At 34.9% G+C, this 16,842-nt stretch overlaps 1 protein-coding gene across 1 annotated transcript in view; it reads left to right on the top strand.

The window, feature by feature from the left end:
- Window positions 1-16,842, top strand: part of LOC149783241 (lysine-specific histone demethylase 2-like) — an 86,815-nt gene that overhangs the window by 23,829 nt on the left and 46,144 nt on the right. Inside the window, exons 8-14 of the mRNA XM_089931447.1 lie at window positions 1,409-1,587; window positions 4,532-4,711; window positions 6,939-7,013; window positions 9,762-9,896; window positions 12,382-12,553; window positions 13,345-13,403; window positions 14,860-15,060. Coding sequence (XP_089787573.1) covers window positions 1,409-1,587; window positions 4,532-4,711; window positions 6,939-7,013; window positions 9,762-9,896; window positions 12,382-12,553; window positions 13,345-13,403; window positions 14,860-15,060 — 1,001 coding nt within the window. The remainder of the gene's footprint in view (window positions 1-1,408; window positions 1,588-4,531; window positions 4,712-6,938; window positions 7,014-9,761; window positions 9,897-12,381; window positions 12,554-13,344; window positions 13,404-14,859; window positions 15,061-16,842) is intronic.

Genomic DNA, 16,842 nt, shown 5'->3' with positions numbered 1-16,842 from the left:
AATCTCAAAATATCTAAAATGGGGTGGGAAAGATCAGAGGAAACTTGGACTAGAGATTGCATTACTTAGCCATGAATTTTCTCCATTTTAAAGCAGAATTCCAATTTTCTCCTGACTTGAATCTGATTTTTCTTGCTATAGTCCGTTTTTTTAAAATCATCTCGAACTGTTTTTTAAAAAAATGGTCTGTTTGGTCCCATTTTGCAGTGACCCTTGTAATGTATTCGTTCCATATATAAGTAAGCACATGACTCTCATAAAGAGTATTCTGATTGGTCAAAGGTTTAAATTCATCCAATAAATCTTCGTGTAATGGAAACTGATGGCAATGGAAAGAAGAAGCATCCTTGCAAAAAACATAAAATGATTTATAATTCTTGTTTCAAAAGGTTAAAATAAAAAATAAAACAAACACATGTAAAGGCTAATATTTAATTATCAGATTACAGTCATGACTTTGATTAATCAAATACTAGTAGCTGTGTTAATCTGTAGGAATGAAACACTATAAGAAAATGGGGGGGGGGGCATCATCCTACGTAGCTCATTTTTTGTAGGGGATTTAAATTTGTTTTTTGGTCCTCCACGAAAATCGTTGAATACTGCAGTATATCTTGTCATGTTGATCAGGTTTATGTGCATCAAATGGACCAAAACTGATTATTACCTTTTTATTTGCTTGGCTCATTAACATCACAGTTCTATTATTGCTTGACATATTTTTAATTATTGATTACTAGGTGGCCTGCCTTTGCAAGATTTAAAAATGTCCATTTAGTTGATATAAAAAAACATGCTATAAAGGAAGTATGATGAATTATATTGTATACTGCAGTTACATAAATCACATGAACAAGATAAAATTCACTTGTATCTCTTGTTTTCATTTTTTTGTATCTACTTAAGTTTTAAATTTGTACAAGTACTACTTTCTGTCATGCCTTTTCTGCATTTCCATAATTGTATCAGACAGTGATCTTGTTTCAGTTTTTAGCTTCTTGAAAGGTAAATTTAATATATATTCATCTTGTATTTAAAACCCAGTGCAATTGAGCGGTTTCATTGAGCGATTTCATCTGTTCTGACATCATCTTATGAGTCAAGAGGCCATACATTGCTCATTCACCAGGAAACTTGCTATAAATACTGATGTATAGGTCCAATCCATCTGCAAATGGCACAAGCCCAGGTCTGCTGTTGTATAATGTACCAGCAGATCTGGATCTGTGCAACTTATTAGGAGTAATCAGTAATAAGATAGACTTTGATCCGCCAGCGTATCGTGTGATGATCGATAAGGGTCTATGATATTTGCAGTTGGAACTGACTTATAAACAATTATATTTGGGAGCTACTGTATCAAGCAGGACAATGAGTTTTAATGTCTTTTCTCTTTGTACTTTTCCAGAGGTCGCCCAATACCTTCAGCCATTTGATTTCCCTGACGAGCCAAGACGGGCAATGGCTCACCCACCAGATGTCATGACAGAAGACGAAGATGACGAATTCCCTGACTTTGCTAAATTACCACAAATCTACCTTGCAATACGTAATATCATAGCCACCCTGTGGAATCTCAATATCAAGGTATTCCATCAGTTTTTGGTTTCCATAAATAGGTCAACTGAATGCTATATGAGGAAGTAATTGTATCTTTCTAGTTCCCCTGTACACATTACATGAAATATGGTACTATGACCCTGTTGACTTTGGCAGATGTAGACAGGTTAAAGTTTGTGTTTACAGTTTTGATTATGGTATATATGAAGTAGCTATGCATATCAGGGATTGCTTGAAGTTTTGTGGTTAAAGTTTGCATCGAACGTTTGTGCTTTCTAGATCACAGGCTTAAGATTGTTTTTTTTTTAAGGTCGTATTTATTGCTTGTAGGAAGGAGCAGTGCGTTTAAATATCAGATCTGTTTGTTAAATAGCATATGCTGACTTTATTCAGTGCGTTGTTACCCAGTTTTACTGATTATTTGTAATTAATGGAGTAAAGTTGGAGCTGAAAGTCTGTGTTTAATTTTGACTGTCTGCACATTAGATTACAGTTTGTGCCTAAGGTTTTGTTTATTGCTTGTATGAAGGAAGAATGCATTTGATTTAACTGATAAAGGGGCTGGGGGGAGGTGAGACTTGTCTTAAGCACTGGCCTTTATCAATCACTGCCATCTCACCTCTGTCCATCTGGGTTTGAGTCTTAGACTCAGCCATGTTAGTATGTGAGAAAGCTTGCCAATATATCTTCTTGGATTCTTCCTCCACCACTTAAACTGGCTGCCATATAAGGCTTGTAGTGTGTTGAGAAATGCCCCAAACCCACAACAGTATTTAACCTGTGTGTGCAGAATAGCATGCATGTGACATTATTCAGAACTCTTTCACCCAGTTTAAATGTGTTTTTTTAAATTGGTCAGAAAATTTAAGATTTATAACAACTTTCAGGATGTTAAAATTTGTATTATATTTGTGAGATCTGTCCACTTCACTTTCACATATCTGTTCTGAGAAGCATTGACAAGGCATTTTAAAGTTTAAAAAAATACAGCCATTCTTATTTTTAATACAATTTATTGTGAAAACAGAAGTTCAAATTAAAGCTTTTGTTTAATGTTTTCAGTACCAGATCAGTGTTTTGAAATGCTCATTCGTGTTGCTTTAAAACCAAGTTTTTGATAGCTGTTTCTAGGACAAAACCTAATTTTATATGATCTGTTTAAATGGGGATCTAGTGTTAATCTCACCTGCCCACTTATTTGCCCAACTACATCCCTTTCTCTTCATGCATCCTTGGCTTAAGGTTATTTTTTTTTCAGGCACTATACTTTGTAGGGTCTTGTAGTTCACTGTATGAATCCAACTTCCGAGGTAAATTTACACTTCAGAGACTTATGTTACCTTGGAGCATATGAAGCATCCATTATTCAGTGTACAGTCCTGAAACTTTGTCTGTGGACCCATTATGCTGAGTACTAAATCATCACACCAAAAATAGATCACTATAACCTACATTTTTTGTGTCATAACTTTGTCTGTGGACCCATTATGCTGAGTACTAAATCATCACACCAAAAATAGATCTCTATAACCTACATTTTATGTGTCGTAACTTTGTCTGTGGACCCATTATGCTGAGTACTAAATCATCACACCAAAAATAGATCTCTATAACCTACATTTTATGTGTCGTAACTTTGTCTGTGGACCCATTATGCTGAGTACTAAATCATCACACCAAAAATAGATCTCTATAACCTACATTTTATGTGTCATAACTTTGTCTGTGGACCCATTATGCTGAGTACTAAATCATCACACCAAAAATAGATCTCTATAACCTACATTTTTTGTGTCATAACTTTGTCTGTGGACCCATTATGCTGAGTACTAAATCATCACACCAAAAATAGATCTCTATAACCTACATTTTATGTGTCATAACTTTGTCTGTGGACCCATTATGCTGAGTTCTAAATCATCACACCAAAAATAGATCACTATAACCTACATTTTTTGTGTCATAACTTTGAGCTGTGCTGTTAGGTCAATTTTTCAGGGAGTGTTACTGGTTGGTTTATGCAGCTTTGACCTAAAGTGCATGCTTTATTGGCTTTTTCAAAATTGTATGTTTGGGATCAGTGTCTTCTAACAGACTCAGCTTCTATATATGTTTGGTTATTGATCACAATCAGTAGTAGTCAGGTACATCCCTGATTAGAGCTTTGTTTTTATTACACCTTCACCTGCTTTTTGCTGAAATTAAAAAATCTCTCAACAGATTTTTACTTGTATCGACTGAAAATATTGTGGCGTGAAATAATTTCAAGATTTGTACAAATCTTGGTGATCCATCCTTAATAGGCTACCATTACCACATGTTTTTAAGAAGGCTTTAAACAACTTTATCTAAAACACCGGCATAATTTGACCAGATTTGACAGCATGCCAACATGAAAGGCTTTCAGATTTGTATCCTCCATCAGTAACTAAGGATAAAAGCTCGAAAAGATTTCAGCTTGAAAACTATTCAACAGAATTCAAACAAATTTGACGGCATCTTTTCCAGTTTTACACAGATGATGTAGACTCTTTCGAGACAAACATTTATTAGCATTATTTATCACAAAGCACACGATTTGTGCAAAATAAATTGGGTAGGATTGTGTTGGTAGGTAGATGAGCTGATTAAATTTTCAAGCTATTACAGCATTTGCCAAAACTGGTTTTCATATTTTAAAATATTTTGATGAAAATCTTGTAAGCATGACTCAACATTGTTGGGGGTTGTGTTTTAATGGTACTTTTAGCACCTTGTTAGCTATATCAAGGCTGAGGAATTTGGAGGTAAGTGTCTTTCCCAAGGATGCACTGAGACATTTGAACTGGACTAGTCTGGGATGCTTGAGGTTGTTTATATGCATGACTTGATTTATTTTCAAATGTTTGCTACATCATGCTTGTGTGTGTTGTACATAACGTCACAAGAGCGGTAGTATATGTGATTCTACAAACTAGTTATACTATTCCAGGAATGGGTAACAAAGGAGCTGTGTGTGCCATACCTGATCTGTCGTGGAATCACACGTATTTGGTGCTTAGAAAACCTAGACAGAATCCTGTGGTTCTTGACACGAAAAGGTTTCATCAACTGCGGACTAATCTCAGTTCCAAGCAAGCCAGCCTTTATTCCCACAATCCCTGACATTCAGGTACATGTTAAGGGTACAACTGGAACAAAAATAATGAGTTGTGTAATTGTATTTTTATGTTTTGTAAGACATGGGAAATAATTTAAATAAAGAGAATATGATTTGAGTTTGTTATAGTTCAGATAAAGAATAGACAGTACATGAGTCCTGCACAGTAAGACCCTTCATCATAACAATTTCTGTTAAATGGAGGGTATGATCATGAATCCCATTTCTTGATCAAATTATATGTGTATAATGAACTTCATCTTATGGTGGTCTTACTATGAGGTGTTATATGCAGTGGCTGCTATAGAGTGTTATATTAAGGGAGTACTCATTAACTGATTTTTATTACAAGATTGCAAAATAATTTTTCAACATCAACCTAACTTGAAGAAAACAGTGAGTTTGTGTGTGTGCATATATATCTATAAGCTTCTCCTGGGTCGGTGGTTCTTTCTGGGGTTTTCCCTGGTTCTTCCTCCACCATTAATACTGGCGGCCATGTATAGCCTGTCGGGTGCTGAAAAATGGCATTAAACCCTACAACAACAACAAAACCTCACAACAACAACATATATATGCATGCATGCATGCCACACTGCAATAGTGACAGCCAGTATAATACATAGTCTTTCAGTAATTTGAATACGGGTTTTCAAAACAAAACTGGATGAATAGCTTATATTCTTACATTACATCTAGTTCTTTTCTTGTGGTGTAAAAAAAAAAACTCTTCCTGTCAATTGGATTATAACAGGTTTGGAAATATTTTTTGCATGTGTTCATTGATATGTACAAACCTCTTTATGTCTTGCACCTTCCTATGTTTCACCTTCAAATACATTCCCTAATCACATTATGATAGGAATATTAGCCTGCTACCTTGAGACTCTAGCCCTACTAAAAAGATGATGAAAAAAAATGTTTTTCCAGTTAAGTAGACAAAGGGCAATAACTCTTGCCCATTACTTCCCCTTGACACCATCAGGTGTTGTTGGTTTTTAGCTTCGCTACTGTACTGGATAACATCGTACAGTTTAACCTCCAACAATCCAAGCTATTATTTTTGTTCTGATTGACACATCAAACATTACTTTTGGATTTATTGTGTGGATTAATTATTCCTCTGCAGGCTGTATACATTATTTTCAATGATTTCTGCCAGATTTGAGTGATTTTGTCACCTTTAGAGACTTTGTCCAGCTAAGACCATGTCTCATCATGTTCAAGGTCATTATGAGTTAAAACAACTTTGACTTCTTTGCTTGCTCCATTTGTAACAGAGTTGGTTTTAGAGAGTTTTTAACATGCTGCTTTGCTAATTGATGCTTTGTATTATCCCTTGTTTAGTTTCATTAGAATGGTCAACTAAATATTTGAATGCATAACTTAAAAGCATAGTCTATAAGATTCTAATACAACACTTACTTTTTTGATTCCTTTGTTAGTAATGGTGATTATATTTATATTAGTGAGTTAGTAACTTGATGAATCACTAATTTATGCTTTGCTTTCATTTCTTGTGTCATCTCAGCCAAATGTCATTTAAATACTGTATATAAAACTTAAGAGCATGGAAGTCTACCATGATTTATTCTAGGTATAGACCATCAGTGATATGCAGCATCTCTAATACATTCAGTATTTCATATCAGTGTCAGTAATGTCATATATTCAGTATTCCATGTCAGTGTCAGTAATGTCATATATTCAGTATTCCATGTCAGTATCAGTAATGTCATACATTCAGTATTTCATGTCAGTGTCAGTAATGTCATACATTCAGTATTTCATGTCCGTGTCAGTAATGTCATAAATTCAGTTATCCATGTCAGTATCAGTAATGTCATACATTCAGTATTCCATGTCAGTGTCAGTAATGTCATATATTCAGTATTCCATGTCAGTGTCAGTAATGTCATATATGCAGTATTCCATGTCAGTATCAGTAATGTCATACATTCAGTATTCCATGTCAGTGTCAGTAATGTCATACATTCAGTATCAGTCTGTGTCATACATTCTGTACTCCATGTCAGTATAAGTCACGTCATACATTTACTATTCCATGTCAGTGTCAGACATGTCATACACATGTTTGTTACTGCATGCGAGAGTCATTTTGTGATATACACTTTCTGTAATACCTGTCAGTGATTGTCATGTAATTCACAAATGTGTAATAAATTAAATATAAACCATTTATGCTTTTTAAAAAAAATGTCTTATTTATACTTTGTAGCATCCAGTAATTGTGATAGGTGCAGGTGCCTCTGGACTGGCAGCAGCACGGCAATTAGCTAATTTTGGTATCAAGGTAAGGAACAGCCAAAAGTGGTTGGTCTGAGAATATCATGTCAAAATTTGATTAACATTGGATATTATTTAAAATGGAAATTGATCTTTAAATCTTGTGTAGATATAACATCACAATTGGCATTAAAAAAGCCATTTTGTGCTACTGCTTGAGCTGTTTTTAGAAATTCAGATGGTCCTAATGTAGCAACCAGTTTAATATTTTTACACACTATAAAGGTATATATTGATAGAATATATATATGGTTCTTAAATGTGAAATGTGAAAAAAAAAGAGAACATTTAAGACCAGCAGTGTTCATGGATACCTCGCATATCTGTAACAATATAAGGTATGAATTACATTTAAACTGACATTTCTGCCACAGTGAACGCATAAAATGATTTTCATATAAAACAGTGATATTCCTTTGAAATTATTAGCTTACAAATAAAGAATTTGTTACAGACATGACTTTTCCCTGATATATTTAAAGATAAAAAATTTGTTACAGACATGATTTTTCCCGGACATATTTAAGGATTGCATCGAAGCAACATTGTTATATTATTTATCATTATGTCATCGAAATATAAAGGACAGAGTTGGATTAAGGCCAGCAAAAAGAAAAACGAAGACAGATGTTTCAGTATTCTTTCCTTATGTTTGTTGTGATAAGCCTAAAAGGTCAACTACAAGGTATACAGTAAGCCATTTCTGTAAAAATATAACTGACATTCAGTGTTCACTGTCATTTGTTTTGGTATTTTGGTGTTTTTTTTTAAATCTAGTCACAGTTTGGGGACATCTTAAGGGCTAATTTGGATATTGCAATGAAGTTAGCTAAATATAGAGTAGGCACACTTGGGTTTTTACATTGATATTAATTCTTCTTATGCATGGACTCAGTATTAATGCACATGTAAAATAATTTTCACACCTGAAATGCTACTGATTTTCTTGTTTAGTTGTTTGATCTAACATTAATAAAAATGGTTGTACATCTTTAAAGGTTTAGTTCTTTGTTTACAAACTTACAAGAAGACAAATTTTACCATGTTTCATCTTGAAATTCAATGCCATATGACCTTGTTTATATGAAATACAAGCATTGAGGAATACAAACTACATGCTGTAATCATAAATTGTTAATTTGTATGTCTGGATATTAATGAGATGATGTTGGGTTCTAATTGTTTTGGATGATAAAGTCATGGGGAGGGGGAGCAATGCAAACTGGAACAAGTATATTTGTACTAATCTGTCTTACTGTTATTATCTTTGTTTCCGTTCTGTCCATTCCGGGGACCCATTTGATATAAAATAAGAAATAAGTGGCTGTTCACTCATCATATTGATACAAAAATGCATAAAAATTGGTACTGATATCTTCGGTCTGCAAATTAATTGTGAAATATGTGTCGAACAAGTGTCTCACATACTGCATAGTTTACAGTTATTATGCTCTCTCTCTCATATAAAATTCAACGCAGTTTATAAGATCATTATCATCATTAGGAACACTATTTTCAAAGTTATTAAAAACATAATGTAAACTTTCTCACAGAATGATACATAAACAAAATAGCTTGTATTGCTGACCATTTTGAACATTTGTAATATTTCTGTATAAACAGCTATTATTAATGTCCAAAGTGTATGCCCTGCATTTTTGTGAAGAAAATTATCAAGAAATAAATCAGTTGCCTTTTCGGGGGTGTTTTGTCAGATTTTTGACAGAAAATCGGTGCTGAACATAAACATTGGCGAAATCAAGTGAACCTAAAGAAATTTACACATCATTTGCTTATCACTTGATCAGAAGAGATTAAGGATGCAAAAGTCAGTGTAGTTAATTGACAAGTTTTGTGTTGCCATAAGAGCAATGTTACGTACAAATTGTGTACTACCACAAGAGCAGTATTACTGACAAGTTGTATACTACCACAAGAGCAATGTTACTGACAAGTTGTATACTACTACAAGAACAGTGTTACTGACAAGTTGTATATTGCCACAAGAGCAGCGTTATTGTCAGGTTGTGTATTACCACAAGAACAGTGTTACTGACAAGTTGTATGTTGCCAGAAGAGCAGTGTTATGAACAAGTCATATACTACCACAAGTGCAGTTTGACTGACAAGTTGTATACTATCATAAGAGCATTGAATTTCTGACTGAATCATGATACAAAACTACCAGCAGGTCAGTAAGGTGCTTGATGGGCCTAGATAATTGTTAATTCTCGCAAATCTGTGCACTTGTGGTGGCAAAACTCGTGATTGCCTGATTCTAGGAAATACTGTGTGCACTTGTGGAGTCAATACTCATGATTGCCTGATTCTAGCAAATACTGTGTGCACTTGTGGTGGCAAAACTCGTGATTGCCTGATTCTAGGAAATACTGTGTGCACTTGTGGTGGCAATACTCGTGATTGCCTGATTCTAGGAAATACTGTGTGCACTTGTGGAGTCAATACTCGTGATTGCCTGATTCTAGCAAATACTATGTGCACTTGTGGTGGCAAAACTCATGATTGCCTGATTCTAGGAAATACTGTGTGCACTTGTGGAGTCAATACTCGTGATTGCCTGATCAGTTACCATGCTACTTATCCTGTTATTACAAAGTGAACATTACCTTTCACTGTCCACACAAAAAGGATGGGAGGAGATGGGTAAGGTGTATGATGCAGAATCAGTACTTGTGCAAAAGCTATATGATTCTGTGCAGTATTTATCTCACTGTTACTTTTGTTTCCCTTGCAGTCCACAGTCCTTGAGGCTCGCCTGCGGGTGGGAGGCAGGGTTTGGGATGATGAAAGCCTGGGTACATGTGTTGGTAGGGGAGCACAGATTGTGACAGGCTGTATCAATAATCCTATTATTCTGATGTGTAAACAGGTAACTGTAACAAATGTACAATTACATTAAACTGATTTTGTATAGTCCTGATATTAAGTTATTCAAAACAGTGAGATTCATCGACTTTTGTTCTTATTTGAATTCTAATGTATTTCATTTCATGCCTACCTTTTTTGGTGGAACTACCTTTTTGGTGGAACATATTACTCTTTCAGTATGCTAGTCTGTTTATCAGTACATGTACACATTAACTTTTACTTCTTTTGCGCCACCATGACTTAAAGTGGAAAAGATTTTTTTTTTTCTGAACATAAATTAAGTTCTTAACTGTGTATCATTACAAACATTTTTGGATGGCTTGCAGGTTAGGGGTAACAAAGAAGCCACTTTGTTTTGGGGTCTCAGGGTCTCTGCAAATACTAGAGCATGTACATGGACCAAAGCATATGTAGGGTTTGCACCAAAAGTTTGGAATAGGCCTGTTGATTTGGGTTAAAATTGTCAGAACTTGTGGTCATTGTGGTTCAGAGAAAAATGGTTCTTGCTTAATAACATTTGCTCTAGAATGGGTTATCAGTAGATGGGCCTGTTATTTTTCTTGCGTCTGAGGAAATGATCTTGCTGTTGAATTCAGGGTAGTATAGAGAAGAGAATTTTTGTTGAATTCTTTCTAACATAAGAGTAGAGAATTTTTGTTGAGTTCAGGGTAATATAGAGTAGAGAATGTTTGTTGAATTCAGGGTAATATAGAGTAGAGATTTTTTGTTGAATTCTGGGTAATATAGAGTAGAGAATATTTGTTGAATTCAGGGTAATATAGAGTAGAGAATTTGTGTTGAATTCTGGGTAATATAGAGAAGAGAATTTTTGTTGAATTCTGGATAATATAGAGGAGAGAATGTTTGTTGAATTCAGTGTAATATAGAGAAGATAATTTTTGTTGAATTCTGGATAATATAAAGTAGAGAATTTTGTTTGAATTCTGGGTAATATAGAGCAGAGAATTTTTGTTGAATTCTATGTAACATAAGAGTAGAGAATGTTTGTTGAATTCAGGGTAATATAGAGTAGAGAATTTTTGTTGAATTCTGGGTAATATAGAGTAGAGAAGTTTTGTTGAATTCTGGGTAATACAGAGTAGAGATTTTTGTTGAATTCTGGGTGATATAAGAGTAGAGAATTTTTGTTGAATTCTGGGTAATATGGAGTAGAGAATTTTTGTTGAATTCTGGGTAATATAAAGTAGAGAATTTTTGTTGAATTCTGGGTAATATAGAGTTTAGAATTTTTGTCGAGTCAGCCTAGGTGGAAGCTTGACAGTGAACACTTAGTGTGTCTGTATGCCCATCCATATATCCGCCCACATCATTGAGTAACCTCATTGTTGAAGTTCCATTTATCTTCCTCTTATTTCGGTACCATTTTAGCCCAGCTTCATATAGTTAACAAAATGTTTTGTAAAGATTTCTACTTTTGAAATGTTGAAGAATAATTATAATATAAATGAAACTTTTATTTTCATTTCTTCTCTTGAAATGCAATACTTCAGTTTCTTTAGTTTTATCTTGATGGTAATGTGGATTGGTCTTATATACAATTTGAAAGAGTTTTCCTGGATTTAAAGTTGCCTGTTGACCACAGAAGGAATTTAAACTCTTGCTTGTAAATCATTGATATTTTCCCTAATAAATGTCCATTTCTTCCCTCAAAATAGTACTTCTTCATGAATTGTAACAGATTGGTAACTTTCTTTTTTGTGATGAATTTTGTATTGCTGTGAAAGTGCAGCAAATATCGCAATTTGAGTTATACCATGTTGCAACCCAGTAATGGTTGATTGTATTTTATTGCAAAATGCTATAGGTCAGTCACAAAGCTTGCAACTTCAGGCAACCAAGCATGTATTTACATCCTTAACCATGGCAACACTTATCATTGACTGCAACAAGAACAAAACATTGCAACTCTGTAATTACATGTTTGATATATCTAATAAACCAAACTTAAATATGGTTCAGTCCACTGCCTCTCATCAGACCATTATGAAAGTATAAGTATTATGGGTTTATACTTATTTGATATCATAGGGGTTGCTCGTGATAGGGTAGCCATCCACATGTTCTAAACCGTCCTTTGAAGAACACGGGAATTAAAGTTGTTAGATAAAAGCACAGTGACTATATTTTACACAAATGAAAATGAAAGATAAATACATAATTTTGACAGTTCTTATTCTACCTTTAAATCCCTCTTGAACATGAAAAAAATGTCACTGAAAAGTCACAGAACTAAAAATGAATCAGGCATTTGATCAAATGCAGTTTGAAATCAGTACTTTTTTAAGATGACACATGGCTTTAATTGTCTGTATTAAAGCATGTCCTTAGATCTTTTATCTTATAATGCTGCATGTTTGCATTTAATTATTAGGGTTTCCTTGCTTACTAGACAGGACCTGGCTTGACACAATGGGTTCAGTTGAACGCTTGTGGTATTATATACTTTTTCATATGTCTACTTTCAGACTGGTATTGAATTCCGTGAATTAGGTGACAATTGTACTATAATAGACAATAATGGGGAGGTTGTTGACCCTGCGATGGAAAGGAGAATGGACTTTCATTTTAATGCTATGTTGGATATCATAGCAGAGTGGAGGAAAAACAAGGAGCTACCTCAGGATACTAATTTATTAGGTAAGAAATATAGATATTTGCTATTTTATTTTTTAAGTTGACAACAACCAACAAAAAGATACTGTTGACTTCACTAGCAAAACGTTCAGTGCCTAGCATGTGTTAGCATTGTAAAACTTAGATATTGCTTTTCTGGTGTTGGCAGCAACAACATTAAAGTTTTGTTTTTTTGTTTAAGCTTTGTGTTAAATGTTTTAGGTTTGTGACAAAGTTTTGTGTTAATGTGTTGTGGCAGATTTTTGTGGCCATGAGCTTGTGTTAAAGGCTTGTGGCAGATTTTTGTGTTAAAGCTTTTTAAAATTTTTCTGTTAAAGGTGTGTGACAAAGTTTTGTGTTAAAGGTTTGTGGCAAATGTTTGTGTTAAAGGTTTGTGGCAAATGTTTGTGTTAAAGGTTTGTGGCAAATGTTTGTGTTAAAGGTTTGTGGCAAATGTTTGTGTTAAAGGTTTGTGGCAAATGTTTGTGTTAAAGGTTTGTTTTAAAACTTATTACAATTAGAATACAAAGGGGTTACAGCAACACAATGGGAGATGCCTGGCTTCTCCATTATAAATTTTTACTTGATTCAAAACCTCAAAAAAAAGTCAAAAGGCTGCATTGGTGGATTTTAAGTTATATTTTCAAAGTCTGAAGAAATAGATATTGCTTGAAATGTTGATTAGTATTATAGCAGAGTGGCTAAGTTCCACTGAAACCTTTTTTAAAAAAAACTTTTTATGAAAATACTGAACATTTAGCAAACATTAGTGATGTCTGAGACTTCATGCACTATAATGTCAATTTTTTTTGCAGAAAAATACAGAGAAATGCATCAGCAGTTTCTGGATGAATCTCAACTAAAGTTTACAAAGGTATAAGTATTAATAATTGCATCCTTCTGAAACTGTTCAAAAGAAGACAGTAATGAAATGTATGGCAGATTTTAGATAATAGAATGACTTTATCTACAGTTCACAGTGGATTGACAGTGCTGTACATATGCTGGCAAACAGTGATGTTGGGTGTAATTTAGGCATATCCAGTACTTTACTCCTTGTGTGGTCGGGGCCCCGAGTGGCCGAGTGGTCTAAAGCGCTGTCCGTTACGGATCACTGCCATCTCACCTCTGTCTGCGTGGGTTCGAGTCTCGGATTCAGCCAATGTGGTTATGTGAGAAAGCTTGCCAGTAGCTTCTCGTGGGTCGGTGGTTCTTTCTGGGGTTTTCCCGGGTTCTTCCTCCACCATTAATACTGGCCGCCATGTATAGCCTATCGTGTGCTGAAAAATGGCGTTAAACCCTACAACAACAACAACAACAACATTGTGTGGTCATGAAAACAGACATAGGAGATTTTGCTGCCTTCTACTAAAGTAGGCAAAAGAAAAGGAAGAGTGGTCTAAGGCACTTGCCTTTACCGATCATTGATATCTCACCTTTGTCTGCGCTGGTTTGAGTCTCAGGCTTGGCCATTGTGGATATATGAGGAAGCTTGCTAGTATGTTACTGTGGGTCAGTAGATCTTCATGGGGCTTTGTCCCTGGTTCTTTCTCCACCAGTTTCACAGGCCATCATGTCTAGCCCATCCTGTCTTGATAAATGGCATTATTATTAAACCCACAGCAGTAAGAAACAAGTGCTACAACAATGAACAAATATATTTAACTAAAGCATGCATACCTTTGGCCCAGATATATACTTCACAATGCAGTTCCCGGTATCATATTTTGTATGTTAAATTGACTGCTCCTGTGGCCTAGTGGTTAGAGTATTCGGTTTGGATGCAGGAAGTCGTGGGTTTGAACCCTGGCCGAGTCATACCAAAGACTTATAAAAATGGTACTTACAGCTGCCTCTCTAGGTGCTCAGCATTAGGAGGTTAGTGTTAGGACTGGTTGGCCTGGTGTCAGGATAATGTGACTGGGTGAGACATCATGCTAAATGTCTTTGGCATGATGACCCAGTACTAGACATCACTATAAACTCTGAGGACATCATAGCGATATGACTTAATTTTTTTAAAGGTTATGTAATAAATCCAAAACACACACACACACACACACTTATGTTAAATTGTTTAAAGTTGAGTTAAATAATCAAATGATTTAAAAAAATGTATATATGCACCATAACAATGCCATATTTATCAGATGACATTACATTTTTGGTTGTGTTGATGTCCTTGGATCATGTCCTTTTAAGAGTGAAGAGTGAAGAAGGGTTGGTTTTGTTCTGTTGATGTCTTTATTTCAAAATCTGTATTATAATCCTTTACTTAGATCAAAAGCAGAAAAGTTTTATCATGTGATACAAATTTACAAATCTTTCAGAAGGAAGAACAGCTGATAGAATTCCATATAGCTAATCTAGAGTATGCATGTGGCACAAGCCTGAACCAAATGTCAGCCATCAGCTGGGATCAGAATGAGGAGTACCCACAGTTTGCTGGGCCACACATCCTCATGAAAGATGGATATACACAGCTTTTGGACAAAATGGCTGAGGGTGTTCACTTTGTCACCAATATGGAGGTAATATATTTACAACTTTCTGACATGTTTGTTTCTCTCACTTGCTTTATGCCTGGCATCAACTGTAGAATCTCTTTAGGTTTAGAAGAGTTAACATCAACACCAGAGAACATCTGAGTGTTTTGTTACGTTTAACAGCATGTACAACACACTTTTTTGGCGGAATCATTCTGTGTTAAAATTTGTCCTGTTCAGTTTAAGAGATATAATCGCACAGGTCAGGTGAGACACCAGTATCAACAGAACACACACAATATTTACAGTCATTAAACTTGATAGGTGACCTACTTTTTGTCAGGTGGTAAGTGAGTCATGATAATTACTTTTACGGCCCTTGTGGCTCCACTATCAATAATAAGTCACATTGTCCTATATTTCATGTTCAGCTTTCAACATTACATTTTCGAGTCATACACCAGTTGAGGATATGTTCAGAACCTGTTTAAATACATTGAAAAATGTCACAAGTAGTTCTTCATGTAGAAAATGTTTGTATAGGACGGGTGCAAACTTCCTACCCTATATATGCAGTATACTGTTTTTTTCCAGGTTATTCTATCTTGCGGCTTGCCTCTGTGGTGCAGTCATTTGTATCAATAGTGACATATTGCTGGTTCATTGATAGTCATGTGGAGACACTGGGTAGTAAATTCATCTTTTCTGTATATAGACAAAGAAATGAAACTCTTACCCATTACCTCCCCTTGACTTATTACCTCCCCATGACCCATTACCTCCCCTTGGCAACCATCAACATAGTTATGATGGCCTACCAAAATCCATTGAATATTTTGGTAATTTTAAGCTGTATATGTCAAGAAAGATTGCATACTAGAGTTAAGTTTGGCTTTTGCTCCATATGGTACATTTTATCTTTGACTATTAATCAATATTTATATGAATATTTTATGCTGTGTTGACTTTGCTTAATTTGAACGTGCCCTGACACAGTATCATTATGCTTTTATTGGTTGTTATTAGTGTGCAGTGAGTGTAAACTTTCCCTGCTACCTTTGAATCCATCCCTCCAGGAAAGACAACATATTCTGTCTAAAAGTTATATAGACAGAGGGAAGCAAATCTTAATGTTAGTTCCTCTTTCTATCCACTAGGTGGTTGCTGTTAAACCTGTATATACCAGTTTTCACTTTCACTGTCATACTGTGAAGATATCTATAGAATCCATTTAATCTTATTTTTAAATATCATCTATCTTTTATTTTGGCAACATCAATGGCCTAGTGGTTAAAGCATCCACATCAGATGCAGGAGATCGCGGGTTCAGACCCTGGCGAGTCATACCAAAGATTTATAAAAATGGTACTTGCAGCTGCCTCGTTTGGCACTCAGCATTAAGAGGTTAGTGTTAGGACTGGTTGGCCTGGTGTCAGGATAATGTGACAGGGTGGGACATCGCAACAGTATCACTGAAAAACTTAAAGCTGCATTATAAATCCCAAACACACACACACACACACTCTCTGTCTTTTATTTTTCTTGGTACAGTAAGTCAAAACATTTTATACCATGCATATAACATGTTCGTGAATTCTGATAATTTATCTATACTTTTGCAATTATCATACCATTATTATTATCACATGTGATTTCAATTAGCATTATTCAGTTTTATTGGAGAAATTTTAGGGCACTGTACTAATCAGCTACTAAGTTTCAGTGTTGCAGTTGACAATTTTTTCAAGATTTACATATATGTTGTATGTACTTGTTTGTTCCTCTTCTTCATTACTGAGATAAATCAGGTACAAGAAGTATAAATGT

This window comes from Sinohyriopsis cumingii, chromosome 14 (assembly GCF_028554795.1).
Source record: "Sinohyriopsis cumingii isolate HCF-2022 chromosome 14, ASM2855479v2, whole genome shotgun sequence".
NCBI classification, from domain to species: Eukaryota; Metazoa; Mollusca; class Bivalvia; order Unionida; family Unionidae; genus Sinohyriopsis; species Sinohyriopsis cumingii.
The sequence above is the reverse complement of the archived record's forward strand: the minus strand, read 5'-3'. Positions and strand labels throughout refer to the sequence as shown.